Source organism: Genypterus blacodes, unplaced genomic scaffold (assembly GCF_046128005.1).
Source record: "Genypterus blacodes isolate CSIRO-AG114 ecotype Tasmania unplaced genomic scaffold, CSIRO-AGI_Gbla_v1 ptg000072l_1, whole genome shotgun sequence".
In the NCBI taxonomy this organism is placed as follows: domain Eukaryota; kingdom Metazoa; phylum Chordata; class Actinopteri; order Ophidiiformes; family Ophidiidae; genus Genypterus; species Genypterus blacodes.
In genome coordinates this window covers 203,721-219,999 of record NW_027466882.1, presented here as the reverse complement: position 1 = coordinate 219,999, position 16,279 = coordinate 203,721, and the positions used below count along the sequence as shown (strand labels likewise).

General features: G+C 41.1%; 1 protein-coding gene across 3 annotated transcripts in view; it reads right to left on the bottom strand.

Moving 5' to 3' along the window:
* The window catches only part of ctdp1 (CTD (carboxy-terminal domain, RNA polymerase II, polypeptide A) phosphatase, subunit 1), a 58,489-nt gene that overhangs the window by 32,489 nt on the left and 9,721 nt on the right, over positions 1-16,279 (bottom strand). The window contains exons 9-11 of one of the 3 annotated variants that reach the window (XM_076157169.1): positions 12,313-12,454; positions 11,627-11,854; positions 11,302-11,452 (exon numbers count right to left, since the gene is read on the bottom strand). In XM_076157169.1, the coding sequence (XP_076013284.1) occupies positions 11,302-11,452; positions 11,627-11,854; positions 12,313-12,454 (521 nt within the window). Of the gene's footprint in view, positions 1-11,301; positions 11,453-11,626; positions 11,858-12,312; positions 12,455-16,279 lie in introns of all 3 variants that reach the window. The other 2 variants (XM_076157170.1, XM_076157168.1) reach the window with 2 other exon arrangements.

Genomic DNA, 16,279 nt, shown 5'->3' with positions numbered 1-16,279 from the left:
ACTATAAATTATTCAACACCAAATCTATTCCAAAAACATTTATCAGTATCGAGTAGTAGAGCTAGACAACTTTGCATGATCAAATTATAATCCATAATATGTATCTGTTGGGTTTGGCATCTAAAAAGACATCTATTGCCACATTTAATCTTCGCAGGCTCTACAACAGATGAATACAATTACAAGCCAAAGCCGTTTGCTTTCCGCAGACTTCACATCTCAAAGCCTGGACATTTATGAATGCCAAGTAGAGAGGAGGCATTCATATCAGGCGAGGGCTGCTTGGTCAGCTGAAGAGGAGATACAAATTAGAATTAAAATAAACATAAACGCTAAATGAAAAGAGAGCAAATGCAACACAATTCAGCAGAGACCCTCCTTAAACAAATGAGTCAAATTCTGTGAACCACATGAAATCAGTCAGGACTAGTTTGACTCTCCGCACTATGAGGAAATTCTAGAAAAAGAATCTAGAGCAGGGGTGGGTAACCTCCGGCCCGTGGGGCAATTATGGCTCTTTTGATGACGGCACGTACATAATTATACTGTGATTATATTCCCCGCCGTCAGACCGGCATATCGCAGCGCAAATTTAGAAGCGCTCCCCCGCACCATGTCAACAAAAGTTGTGTGTTCAATCGCAGCGCAAATACTGACAAACTAAATGGAATGGCTTAGTGAGTGGTGCGTGCGTCAAAGTTTTGGACTAGAGAAAAGCTCAGCTGGACTATTTGAAATTCCAAATTGAGATTCCAAAGCTATTTCCACCATGCGGAGGCATTTAAAAAGTTGTGCAGTCCGAAGAACTTTCACAATTTCTGTTTGTCAGACTGACTTCCAATGAAAGAGTTATTTATGAATCAAGACAGGAGGATGGTTCGGACGATCTTTCTCTACCATTTCCGCCTAAACAGTGTTGCAGTGCCTAAACCAAATGAAATAGGAAAAAACACGTTTATACAGATCAAAGTTTTGTTAGTGTATTTCCTCTGTGTCTAAGCCAAAACCAAAAAAAACAACAGAAAGCATAGTGGGAAAAAGATAGCTTGGGTCACAAATGAGGGGATGTCCCAAAATGATGTGTAAATGTATAGTTTTCCGTTAAATAACATAATATGTTGCATGCTGTCTTGTTGCTGTCACGGAAAACCCAACATGCGGACCAGTGGATACTGTCCTTAGTAGAAGAGGCTGTCTGAACTAACACTCTAAAATACATCACCTGGTTGAAGCAGCAGCAACAACTCTCAAACTCTTCTACTCTTATAAGAGTACGAGGTCATCAACTGATTCAAACATCACTAAAAAAACTACAACACTAAAGACATCATTCTGCAATATTACTTTTTTCCCCCGCGACAGAGCGATCAACATAAAATATTATATAGGGACAGGACATTATAGCTGCATTACAACACAACTCTAGAAATAACCCCAGAAGGACAAATACATTCCTTTGCAAAACAAAACTTCATGATTGGCATTTCTCCTTTCAGCTGATTTTAAAATGTAAGTAAAAAAAAATATGCTAAGACATCACATTGATCTATAGAACTTATTAATAATTCATAATTTCTATACCTCATATCATAGACTATTGACACTTCCTACCTGCTTTAAAGGTTATAATGAAAAGAATTCCTTAATCAGCCTGTGCAGCCTGAAGACTCATGCATAAGCTTATATTCCTTGGTCGGTCTCAAGGATTTTTATCTCACTAAGGATGTGAGGAATCAATACCTGGGGGCGTTAGGAGAACAGGGTTCACTGTGACTGATGACTTCGCTACATCGCCTATGATCCTGAGCTTAATGAGCCGAGTCTCTGAGGCGCATACGGTGTCTTGACCACGTCTCACCGACAGCATTGTGTGTCTAAATCATCTGCCGACTCCGTACAACAACGTCTCTCTCTATTTATGGAGTAAAAGCAAAACCCATCAGTGCCGCATTTCACGATTCTTTGATTTGGCGTACGAAGTGTGAAAGAACCCACTGTGGTGCAGTTTAGTAAAGCTAAGGTCAAAGGTGCAGCTAAGCAGAATTACATTCCAATTGAAGAGATATTCAATTGATGAATCAAAAGCCAATGCCAAATTCACATTAACTTGTAAGAATAAATTAACTTTTTTATTCTGCAATGCACAGTTCTGAGGCTTAAAAATCCCGGTTTCTGAAAAATTAAATGAAGGCTTAGTCTTACAAATGATTATATTTATATATTTACATAGTATGACGTAAACCAATCCTTTCACATTACATTGAATTATTCAGAATTATTTTGAATCATGTTTCATTATGTTTAATTGTACAGTGGTATTGTGGACACTGTCTTTTTTGGATCTATATCCCTAGCTGCTGAAATTATGTCAACATTGATATCCTGCTGAGTCAGCTACACATCGGTGGTCAATTCTATTATCTAATATCGAGCCAAACCATAAAAGTGACCCCTCTCCACGCATGCAATATAGTTTAATCCACAGTATAAGGGTCCTTATCTTTTTCAGGTAATAATACAAAGAAATTGACACCGAAATAGTGGGAGTATGTTTTGTTTTCATTATGGAGGCTGAAGCCCAAATTATACTCAAAACGTTCTTATTTGCTGATCTCAGTGGACTGTGTGGATGTCCAAACACTAGCCTGGATCGCGTGTCCACATGTCCGCACATTAATGTATGGACTGCATGTGCTAGCGTGCGAGACGGGAAACCATCTGTGAGACTTTGATTTAATTTAATGAATTTAAGGAGGACAAGAAAACAACTTTAGGGAAATGGCAACTAAATCCAGCTGTTTCCATACTTCGCTGCTCTCTGGCTTCGTTAAATACTGGGACACCGGAACCCAATTTCCTCCAGGTGCTCTGGTGTCCTTACACAGTCCAAACACATGTCTGTAAGTGTGAATGTTACTGCGAATGTGGTTTGTACAGAACCAGGACATCTTGGAAGTATAATTTTACAGACACGGGCAGCTGCCAGTTCAAGGTCAATGAATACCCACTATTACAAATGGCGCATCAATGTTAATGCAAGCAGTGGAGGTAAGACAATGCTGCCTGGTCCAGTTATCACAAACCGTACAGAGGAGAGTGCAGTTTCAAAGAAAGGGCGCCCATAGGTACACTGCTGCACCTATTCGCTGGCTCAACCTGCACATGTTGCTCCGAGTAAAATGACACATTCCATCATGTAACCAGCGGTGACATTTAACTGTGATTCCGTCTACTCAGATGTGTGCCCACTTCCGGCCAATTAAGCGTGGTCTTTTCCTTTGCCCCTGAAGATCCAGAGTGTTTAAGATTGCCGCGGTCTGCCCTTTAGCGAAGGCAGTCTGCGGAGGATGACATTTCAGATAGTGGATCTACAAAGGACCCTTCCTTCCAGTCAAATAACAATTTACGTTTCAACGGTTAAAAAAGATGTAGGACAAGTTAGCGTATACTTATGGGACGCCGACAGTGTATTGCCCTGCTTCCAAATTACGGCAGCCAGACAATGATTCCTAATCCCATGGTGCTGGAGTGTCCCAACTTGTCTGAAATCACACATTTAGGAGCCATGTTCCACTTCACAACCCCCTTTAACAGGGCCCTTTGGACTTAGTCATATCTGGAAATTACATAGATGTGCACTAGAAATATGACTGTTAATAGGAAATGTATATATTACCTTGTGTGTGTGTGTGGGGGGGGGGGGGAGGAGGGGTACTACTGTATAAGAGCACTACCAGACAACACACTGTACTTTAGTTGAACAGCTTGCTTGCCACAAAATTGCCTGAAGTGACATTGCCAAAGGGCCAATCTATACTTAACTGTTGTTTCTGTGCGGTGTGACACAGGGTAGTGTTGCTCACACGCACTCCCTTTGTCCCTTTGTTGGTTTTTGACGATGCACACAAACAACAATGCAAGCATTAGATCAGGTCGCTGTTTTGCGTATTAGCGTCGACTATTGCTGGATCCTAAACCATGGAAAATAAGAACTATCCTGTGAATTCACTCATCAATTTTACATATGCTCACCATACTTGTCTGAACTGCAATTATACGTGGACAGAATTATTACACATTGCATAATCAGACTAAGAGAAGAGTGCAAACTTATGCAAGGTTGCTATAACTATGTCACAGTCCTACTAAAACCTTATTCTACCCACCTGGAATTATTTTTCAATAACTGCAACTGCTTTTATTCTCCACGGGAATCTGCCTCTTATTTTGGAGTATACATCCCTCCCAGCTGTTGGCTGAACAAATATTTAGGTAGAAAGAGAGAATATGGACTCTTAACTCATAATTTTCTACAGACCTAAACTAAATTGAGAACCCAAATTCAGAAAACAACCTTAATTCAGGCAGCACATGCAGCATGTGCCGCAAGAGAGGGGACAAAGCTTGAAATTCAGACCACAACATTGTGCACCTGATCCTCTCCTGCAGACAGCAACTAAAAGCTGCCAAACCTGTTGTAAACACAGTCAAGAGGCGGAACAGAAAAGCAACAGATGAGCTGCTCACCTGCCTTAACTCCAGATTGAAATGTTTTAAGAGAGGCAACAGCTTGGATGAATACACAGTGTCACACTGTGTGTCACTGGGCCTAACCAACTTCTATGGTGAAGACCATGACGACCATTGAGCACACAGTGCTGGCCCACTTCAAGGCTCTCACCTTACCCGTCCTGGACCGCCTGCAGTCTGTGGACTATGTGATAAACATGGCACTACACTTCCCCCTACAACACCTTTCCCAGATGACTGTGCCAGATCCCATCTGTCAGTGGATTACAAAGTTCCTGACTGACAGGGAACAGCAAGTATGACTGGGGGAAGCATATACTGGAGCTCCACAAGGGTGTGTGCTCTATCCCCTTCTATACTCCGTCTACACATATAGACTATACCTCCAAGGCCCACTTACGTTATGCTCCTCAAGTTTGCAGACGACACAATTCAAATTGGTCTCATTTCCAATGGCAATGAGTCTGTTTCCAGAAAGCAGGTAGATCAGCTGATGGCTGGTTGCAGCCAAAACAACCTGGAGCTGAACACTCTAAAGAGTGTAGAGATGATTATGGAGCCCATCTTCTCTGCCTCCCCTCGACATCAATGACTCAGCCGTCACCACCGTTTAGTCATCTGAAGTTATTACATATTTAGTTCCTGAGTACCACCATCTCCCGGGGCCTCAAGTGAGAGGTGACAAGAAGGCTAAACAGAAAATGTACCTCCTGCAACAAACTGAAGAAACTCAACCTGCTGCAGGCTTACCTCATAGTCTGATATGGTTTGTCCACAAGTGTCATCAGACAAGGCATTTCTGTGACACTCTCCAAGTATGGGGAGTGTCACACTCATTAAAAGTAGTCATAACTAATTTCCAGTGTCTTTCTCAATCTTAGTTGAAAGTGGAGTGATAATTAATGCCTTTTTGACAAAAATAGTGCCCGACAATGTATCTTATCTTTCCATGATAAAGATATATATTACGGACTTTGAAAAACAACAAAGAACAGCCAAGATTGAAAACTGATTTACATTGAAATTGAATCAAGCCCAAAATGACATACAATGTCTCAAAGGGCTTTACAGGTCCACAACAGTTAACTTCTGTAGCATGTTGACATCACCAGGTAACACATGAATTTACCCCCTCACACAACTGGTTGGACACAATCACAAAGTACAAGGTTAAAGAATGAGAGTTTGGTCAGGGTCTGTATTTCATAGTCCATTCCAGCTCATGTCTGATTAAGATGGCCCATCTGAACAGAGAGAGTTCAACAAGAGGGAGGCTCAATGTGTGTTTGTTTGCACATTAAATGCATTAGAACAGTTTTAATATAGGCCCCTAAATGAACATGGAAATCTGTATTATGTGAAAAGTATTTATGGCTCTATGATTTAATAGAATGGCCTTAAAATAGGCACAAGATCCTGGCTGCCTGTGAAGCATTTGTTCAGTTGTCTTCACGTGGCAAGCCCGTTTTGCTGAGTGATGCAAATGCAAGGTTGATAAGAGGCTTCATTTCTCATCTTGTCTCCGACTTGGCACTTACAGTCTTTATAACAGGCTTACCCAGACAATTCCATAATTTCAACATGAAACAACATATTATGATATCAGTTATCCACTATTTAAAAGCAACCATTTTGGCTTTAAACTCCTCATTGCTAAAAGTAATTGATGAAACCCATAAAAAGTCAATCCCAGTATGGTGAAGTAGAACAATTTTCAAAGTTTGCTGCTGACTGCTAATCATGTTCATGTCTAATTCATGTTCATTCAAATAACCATCATTTCCTTGCACTCATAAGAAATTGTTTTTCCAATACCCCACAGACTCACAAACGAAGTAGAAAACCTTTTTCGATCCAACCGCATGTTCTGAGGCAATCACACAAAAGCCCTGACCCAACCACAGACATAATGTACAATTTCCAGATTAATAATAGAAACACAATTTCCAGTTCAATTCCTGGTGCAGTCGTCGTGACGTCTATAAACCACAAAGAGAGCACTAATCTGCAAAAAGCTGCTTTTGCTGCACTGTGTCAATGTAGAGAAAAAATGGGGAACTATAAAGGGAACAATCACATTTGGGGTCATTACTCCATTATAGTCATGGTAGATGGATAGGGAGCATTATATATAGTGCACATATAAAAGCCCACTACCACCAACTGAGGCATATTTTGTGATTTATGAAAAACTAAAACAATTTTTTTTTTTCTTTCCTACACATTCTGTCATTTCTCAATACTTGGTATATTTTGTGTGCCTTAATTCGATTTTTTTTTTTGCTGAAAATTTGAAATGACAGCATTCTTACCTCTCTTGTGGCACTCCAATGCATTCATGTAAAGAATATTGCAATAGTCATAGCCATTCATCCATCATCCATTGAAGCTAAACACTACAGCAATAGAGTAGAAAGCTGCAACTCGAAAGTACACACTGCTTACATCGACGCACCAATGACGTCAATGACCCACCTAGGGGGCCAAGTCATTGTAATGGTAACAATGGTCACAAGTTAGTATAATGTCTGTGGCCATAAGTACAGTTTCAGTCCTTAACAGGTCACGAATAATAAGAATGATCAATTCCCACAGATCACTGATGCCTTTCGTAACTATTACTGTGTAGAAAAACTATGATAAAAAGATACTGTGACTTAAATTCATTCTTCAAGGAAGGCTTTAGACGTGGAGTAGCCCCACGTTGCTCCGACTACTTAAATTTTGAATCTTATCTTAAGGAGTCAGACCAAACATGACAAGCATAAATACTGTCGCAGATTACAGCTGTTTGAAGTCGGCCCCAAAGAGGCCAAAATGCATCAAAAGGATGACTAGACACAGAAAACCTGAAATGGAATAGAGGGAGGGAACGGAGATGGGAAGGATAGGGCCTCGGCCATGGGAGAAAATAAAGCGGTTCCAACCAGCATTATTATGGATCCCACTACAGTTCTGGGCAAGACCCTCCTTTTATAGCATCCAAGCACGAGGGATGTCCAGGCACCCATGCTTGCATGCAATGAGGAAGTACTACAGGAGGTACTACAGATAATATGAAATACATTCCCAATTGGTTATTCTATATTTACCTTCCTGTAAAATGGAAAATCTATGAGAATCGACCCTGAAAACATTTTGGGCTTCCATTAGTAAAACAAAAAGTACCGTTTTTTTTCGGACAAGTTACATAAACAACAAACGCATAAACAAATAACTAATCAACAACGCCAATGTTGTGCCAAATCAAGCTGTTTGACAGAAAAAGACAGCAAGTACACATACTGCACGTACACAGTATGCATATTTGTCTGCAAACTTTAAAAAAAGTTGTTAAAAAGTATAATGATGATTCACACACAGTGCCCTGAAATGAGGAAAATTAAAATACTGACTTCCTGAAGGCCGTGCTTTGTGCCAGGAACACACACAACCTTAAATCGGGATTTCTGTGTGGAATTTGTGCGTGCGATGGGATGTGTTGATTTCTATTCGTGTTTGGTGTCAAATTGGCCGAAGTGCTGGCTTATGAAAATAAAATCCTAAAAGCCTAAGGTGTTTCTGAGCTCTTAAGCTCTTCTCTTCTGTTGTCACAATGCATAAATGAATAACGCTCTGCCCTCACTAAACCCCCATCTGCTGGCCGGGCACAAAATTGTGCTTGCCTACTACTCCTAAATAATTTGAATGCAGATGAATAATTCCAAATGATGTTCCATAATGGAGACATAAAATAAAGATTATTTATACTTGTTCTGGAGTCACAATCACTAGTGATGGGTCGTTCGCGAACACTGGTGCTCTGACCCTCTTTGCCGTAAACACAGTGGGATGATGCCACAAAATGCTTCCATGTTGGACAGCAGGTAAAGCTTCTGCGTTGCCTCTTGCATGCATAGACACATGGCCAATGCTAGCGCTGGGCCCCTGACCAATCCTCTGCTTGAATACTAAGAAACCCGGGTCTTGCCCAAACTATAGTGGGATCTGTAATAACCTCTTACTGTCAACTTGGCAGCCATAGAAAAATGAAGTTTATGGCTGTGAGTCTCCGCTCTCTGCACCAATCAAACCTCGCTCAATGAAAACACCCTGAGGACTGATGAGCTGGAGAAGACAAATGTTGACCACGAGGACACGTGAGAAATGGTGCACTCAACTAGCAAACAAGACTATGCTGCTCAAGATGTACGACCTGGAGGGGTGCTACGGGTGCAACGACATCAAGGTCCTTGGTATCACTGAAAAAGCTAAAAAGGGCACCCATGTCCTAATGCCAAGAGTCCATGAATTCCCCAAATAGGAAAAGATCATTCAGGTGGTCCATGCGCAACAGCCGGGTATGATGGAGGACGGATGTACAAGAATCAACAAGCCTTTGACGAAAATGATGAAAAAGCTAAGAGACTTGGGCAGACTTGGCCATCAAATATCCTCCATGGACATTTACCCTCAATCCTGATCACAAAACACTTTACAAGTGCATGGCGTTCCTTTTTGGGGAACCCAGATACATGTGATCAAGTGAATGCTAAAAGGATAGTACACATTATTCCCTGAATCAGAACAAAGTAAACAAACTACAGATCTGAATACGGCATAGCTGTCTGTCCCGGCTGTGTCATTACATTTGTAATTGTGCGAATGTCCGTCTTTCTCAAACAAGCAAGCATGGGAATAAAGGAAGGGAACAAAGTCTCTTTACAGAAAAGGCAAAGCACAGCAGTTCTGGCTTAGCTGCATAGCCGTCCCCTACAGCTATGGAATCACTTCAGTTTGCAGTTCAGCCAAGTGAATACCCAGGCAAGACTGTTTTGCATCTCAATTAGCAGGAGTCACTTCATCATTTAAAGCGGGGCCAATCATAGAGACACCTGTATCATTCGATTGAAATTGAATTAAACAAATGACTTGCAATTTATGACATAGGGAGCTCTGCAGGGGTTAGTAGGTATACAGAAGAAGAAGGATAGAAAACAACAAACGTCCGTATACATCATCATCTATGTTTGTAATGAAGAGGTGCATCAGAAAGCTGCACAGTGAGGTTTCCTTAGTTCTGATAAAGCAGATAACACCGTATCCTCAAAATGGATCTAATGAACAACCCACTTTGATGTATACCAGGGATAAAATAATGATGTTCTAGATACATTAGCCCTAGTTCACAATATAGCTCAAGTAAACAGACGCAGTCCCTATACTTCATGCTCCATAAAAGGTGTGGTTACCGTGGTTTTAATAATGACTTTTGGTCCAACAGGGATGCATTACTAAGGCCAATCTAATTAGCCCATCCAAGTCAAAAGCCTCATGACAGTATGGCAGATGTGGTGAGGTAAAAAAAAAAAACCTGGACTCCCTCATGAAACAATTACTTACCACGCCCACAAACAAGCAGTCATCCTGCCAGATTAATAGTACAGATGACAACTGTTTTATTATTTGAAAAAGAGACACTGCAAGCAAAAGTCCTCGCAAAGAAAGAGAATCTATCTCTAGGCACTTGTCTCACTCACAATCCCTGTCTCAGGCTGAACGTGGCCACTCATCAGCTGCTGCTAAGTGCTTTGTCTAGCACACAGCTCTAGCACACCGGCAAAGAGAGCTGTTCATCATAGCTGCAGGTCAATGCTCCCCCTTTTTTTTTTTAATGCAATACAATTAATCAATTACATCATAGCCCTCTATGATAGGTACGCAGAAAAGACTTATCACATTAACAGTAATAATGTGATATCATCACATTATTCAGGCCGAGTTCAGACAATGTTGTAATAGGGCTTAGGTTAAAAACAATTGAAAGATATCCTTAATACAAAGTGGTCACAAGATATGTTTATCACCTCATAAATCACATCCAAATAATCAACAATCCAATATGTTTGGCAAAAATCATGCCCCCCTAACCACAAGCATGTGACCTCAACGTGATTAAACCCAAAAGTTTGCTCTCCTGCTGAGATACTTCAAGGATCTGCCCTGTACATCTCCACCCCGCTGATGCATTAGCAGAAGTCACACTGCATTAGGGAGTATTATCTAAGCAGGAGGTGCACGGCTCTCAGACATTAACAAGCTCTTCACTCGCTTTCCAAGGGAAAGCCAAATACAGAAGACGCTGAAAGTAGGCTGGCGTGAGAGCTTAGGTGGGTATTTCAATGCAGAAAAGGTGAGGGAGCAACACAATTAAAGGATCTGCTGCTGTGATGTATATTGCACATTTATATTTCAGCCATTAAATAAAAGTCAAGCACTTAAAGCCAAGTTGCATGCATGTCTAAAAGAAAAGATACTCCTCTAAATGCATAGGTAGGAAGCCACACAGGGTAAGAGGCTGAAACTTTTGTGATTATCATATAAATGTGCAAACAATTCCACTTGTGTCTGTCCAGGGCAACAACCCTGATGATGGAAGCACGTAATTGACTACATGTTAACAGAGGCCATTGGCTCTCGGGATTGGTAGAATTTGTTTTTACCTCTGGGCTTTAGAAAATACACCTCACAAAGAGCTAGACATATTGAAAACATTGATTATGCCTTATTACTACAGGTGAGGAATCTAGTAATTTTTGATGCAAACATTCAAACCCTTAAAATGGTATTCAGGGCAGTCTTAGCGAAACAAAACTAAAAAATAAATACATATCCAGCATTGAATAACATAAGAAATGCTCTTTGTTTGGCCCTCCACTAAAAGGATTTCAGTATAGACATAAATGGAAAATAATAACACAAGCATTAGGCAGGATTAGTGCCCTCCCTTACCTCTTTGTCCATGCTCTCTAGATCCTCCTTGCAAAGCGTGTACAGAGGCATGGTTTCTGACATGCTGGGCTGTCTTTTCCGACGGGACGGACCGGGCTGTTCGTCTTGGCTTGAACCCGCAGTCTCATCTTTCTGACTCTTTGGCGTTACCCTGAGGGAAATAACAACCCGGAAAATGTATAGAACACTCGACAAGACAAACAAATCTGCAGCTGTATATCTAACTATTTACTAACAATATTAAGCCACAATATGAAATGTATTGCAATAGGTTTTGGAGTAGATATCATAATATTTCACAGCTGTATTTCAGCTCTTGTTGTACCTGAGACTTGACTGGTCTCTGGGATTTGAGATCAACGAAGACCCCGATTCCTGGAGGAAGGCTTGGGGCCGTGATGTCGGAGGACCTCTGCGGATCAGCTTCCCTGTGACGGGGTTGTATGTGCGTACCTCAGGGGCCATCGGTGGAGCTCTCTGGTGGATGGGGGCTGGATGGAAAAAAGGCTTCTGTACAGTCCCCTGATTATCCAGGAAAAATGCTGGGCTGCTGCTTCTTCCAATAGACAAGAAAAGATTTCAGCGTTAGAACTATCCACATCAGTAATACATATGTATTGCTATTAATATATACAAATGGACCGACAGCGTCTCAAGTGCTATCAGTCAAATTAAGATTTCAACAGCTTTGTGTAATCACAGTATGAGGAGAGTACACACCCACACACCCACACACACACACACACACACACACACACACACACACACACACACACACACACACACACACACATAACAAATGGAAAACTTGTTCACAAAAACTATTAAATCAGAATCAAAAATGTATATACAGTATCTAAGTAGCCGGCTGTACTAAAATGAATAATTGGCTGTTTGGCTGACAGCCAGCGTTTATGGAAAGCGCTGTTGTTTTTAATGTTATTTGTTTTTTTTTACAGATGCTTGAAATGGGCACAATGCCGGAGAACTTTAAGTAACCGGTGGCTTTACCGTGGCGTCTTGGAGTAGTCCTCCTTTAATGGGTACAGCTGCTCCTCCACCCTCTCCCAGCGCTCCAAGCAGCTCCACAGCCAGTCAGGGTTGACGACATGGAGGTGCTTGCAACCTTGTGCCTGTCGTACCTTCTCTGTGCCTGGTTGAGGGAGAAAAGGTGAGAAATGGTAATGCGGTTTGGCTTTCCAATCAATAGCTGTTTACAAGTACGCATATTGTAGGCATGTTGAATTGTTGGAAGAGGAAATAATTGCTCGGGCAGATGAAGGAAATACTGTTACAAGAAAGAGGAGATTGGTCCTTTGGAGCCAGTGGAGTCCTTTCACTTTTCCCTGTGGCCTTGTCTTTTGTATGCCAACATCCACAAGGATCATTGTGTCTGCTTGAGTAACGCTTATTTATGTTTGACACCAACACAACCAACTGAATCGTTCAACAAAGCAGCTCATTAGCCCTTAGGGTTGCTTTCATCGTGCACGGCAAAACAACAATTATGATATTGACTGTTCTCTTTGACTTGCTGCTTATTTGGAACACAACACAGTTCTTCCGTGTTGTTCTACTTGTCACAAATCATTGGCTGCACCGTGGCAACAACTGATTAAGACCGCCAACTTTGTCACTGGTGAAACATTACTTGCGAAAAGACTAGGTTGAATCTTGCCCACTGGCCTGAGCATCAGCTAGAGGGCTACAAAAATCCCTAAATGAATAGATTGCTGGAAAAAGTTGCCGCCCAAGTGTCTTGTGAGGACAGAACCTGTGGACACGAGAACAGAATAAAGCCGAATGATAGATAGCATCAGCAGATTTTATTCGAGTTAAGTCTCACATGATGGCTGAGTCACAATTTATACCTACAAACAATGCATGAACTACAATGGGAATCCATGATCCACTAGAAGAGGTTTGTGCAGAGGAGAGTCAGTTATCAGAGACACCTTTCACCACAGGCATGTTTCTCTTTGCCTTTTATCCACCTTGGAGTCCATTTATTACACTCTCTTCTTTCTCTTGAGGCCAGCATAGAGAGCACACACACAAACTACATTTGTTAAGGCTTGTTGGAGGTGTGAGCTTGAAACTGTGCCCAATATTAGCCATGTGGCTGCACTTACAGTATACATCAAAGATAAATGATGTCATAAAGAGACAAAATATTCTAGTGACAAAACTCTTTATTCTAGTCTATTATTCCAGCAGAACCTAAAGTGTGTTTACATGCACACCAAGCAAGGTGTAGGCCACCTTTGACAACAACAAGCATCCTCTCCACGGGCATCCTGGCCTGTCAAAGAAGCAGTCGCAGTGGACGTCTTCCTATGAATCTGTCTTCCTACAAAAAGCAACCAAGTGCAGGAAAATGGCAGGAAGGAGGATTCCATTTGTCAGGCAGAGATAATCGCTTTCCAGATGTAGAGGCCTCTGACACGAGCTTGTTAAAAGCTATAATTAAATAATCATAATTAAATAATCATGTTAAAATGAACATTAGGAATGCCTGTCAGATGTGCCATTCCCACGGCATAACAGCCATTTTATGCAGTTCTTCCCCGACAAAGTGACCAACTGCTTCTGTTGCCCTCAGTGTTGTCTGGCTGATTTCTTTCTCTTTCTCTCTCTCTCTCTCTCTCCCTCGCCCTCTCTCGCACTCAATCGCCCTCCCTCTCATTTTCTCGCCATTCTCTCCTGATGCACAAGATGAGTGATTGCTAAGTGCCGCTCTCGGTGGGGCTGGCTCCCAAGGCAACGGCTCCACTTCCTGTGCTTGTTTTCAGACGGTGAAGTGAATTGGTACCGGTGCGAGGCATGAATGAATCCACTCTCGGTACTCTTCAGAGAAAATAGCCTTTTCTCTACATAAAATTAAGTCAATTTGATATTCTCTTCTTACAAAAAAATGGAGCTAATAAGGTTGTCATGTCCTAAATGCACTCGGTAACAATGACACGTCTCTTGTCTTGACCTAGATACTGTATACAGGTGTCCATGTCCAGCTACGACAAAATTGAATTAATTGTTATAGGGACAGACCACAAATGTTGCATTCCCTACTATATTACACTATAAAAATTAAGAAAAGGACATTCCCCTGCAAGTGATTGTTATCAAATTAAGCCACGCCCACTATATCACTCATCTATGTTTAGCGTTGAACCCATTTCTGTCAAACAAGCAGGCCTAATTTACTGAGCAAGCACTGACTGGAGACCAATGAAGAAGAACAAGTTTAAAAGGACATTATTAAACATTGGTCATTTAAACTAATTGAAAGTTTTATAGCATTGGATAAAATCAAATATGAAAGCGACAGGTGGACAATTAAGTAGTTATTTGAAATAAACATCCTATTGTTAATTGGAGAGTTTAAACACTATCCAGGTTTTATTTTCACAGGGGCTCCAATTACTTTGTACTGTCACATGTAGTATCTGTTTGGAATGGGTGGGACAAATCCAATCAATTCAATTGTAGCCTTGTTACCACTCATTCATTTAATCACGCGTGCTCCCAGGCAACATTACTTAAGGAAAATAGCTTGACTAGATTGATTCGGAGTTGAGATACCATGTGCCAAAGTCAGACTAAATACTCAAACTGTGCTCCTCTGTATTGATTGTCTGCAGCTATCCACAATTCAGACTTGGAGCTTGAGTCCCTTTTGTTAATGTATGGTGGGAACATACATTGCTCCTTAACTATATATAGTATTTTCAGAAAAGGACAAACAAGATATGTCTCAGTCCTCCTGCAAGCTGTGTCTAGGCTCATGTGCTTTATTTGTAGGTTGTTTTATTCATATTTTGATAAGCTTATTGTCAGGGTGTGACAGCGTGTAATACTAACAGTGCTTAGCTGCCACCTCATCTTTCAGATTTTGAAAAGATTAAAGGCAGGTGGTTGTACTACGCAAACGCTAGGATTTATAAATGCAAACTTTATAAGAGAATGTAGAAACTCGCTCCTGTGCGTAGCCACAATTTGGAGGCAAGTGGATCTGATGGACAGGCAGTGAATAAAACCAGATTCGTTCAACAACATCAACAAAGCTAAGATAAAGCCTCCGAGCCTCCAGGACAGAAAACAGACTACGCGGACAGAGTTCACGTACGTGTGTTTATGTCTGAATGTCTGTAGTTGAACACAAAACTTGCTACCAAACAATTCCTATCGTCAATTCATTTGGTTAAAATTAGATTCCTGTGGCTCAACCATTTCAAATCAAGGAGAAAATGTATTATTTTGATTCCTACATATAGGCGGTACATAAAACTATAGGTGCATTTGTCAATAACCACTTGTGGGTAAATGTGCTGGTAAATAACAGTTCGATTTTCTACTCAGAGAAATCACAACATTTAAATGTCTGATTTACTGCTTATATTTATAACTTATAGATCATCTCAGTGAAAGCCCATAACAGCTGCTTCTCTTATGCGCTCCTCACTCCGTTTCCAAATTCTCAGAGTAGAGGAGAGGCACAGACGCCGGCGATGTAAGTGCTGCTGAAAATGCTGCCGTGTTACAAGAGAAAACACACAAACTCTATCTAAAGAGATCTGCACCATCAAGCCAGATTCTTCACATGCACAGATATCCAGGAGAAAGTAATGCTGCGTCATTTACAGAGACAACCGAACAATAAACTTTATGATCTGATAATACTCCCAACAGTGGCAGCAACATTCACCCACTAAAGTCCTTTATATTTTTCACTGAACTTTTTATTTGTTATCCCTTCACTTCTATAGCCGACAAAAAAGCCAAAGCATTAGTTCTCATCTCTGCCTTGCACAAGAACATACGTTTCTGCCTCCGGAGAGTTTTTCCTTCTGGTCTTGGCTTCAGACGTCGCCATTCTGAAGGATGGTGTAACACCGGCTCATTCTAATATGCAATGTAATAGGACCGTATATAGATAGTTTTGGGAGTGTAGTGGGCCGTTAGTGAGTTTCCTGCACCT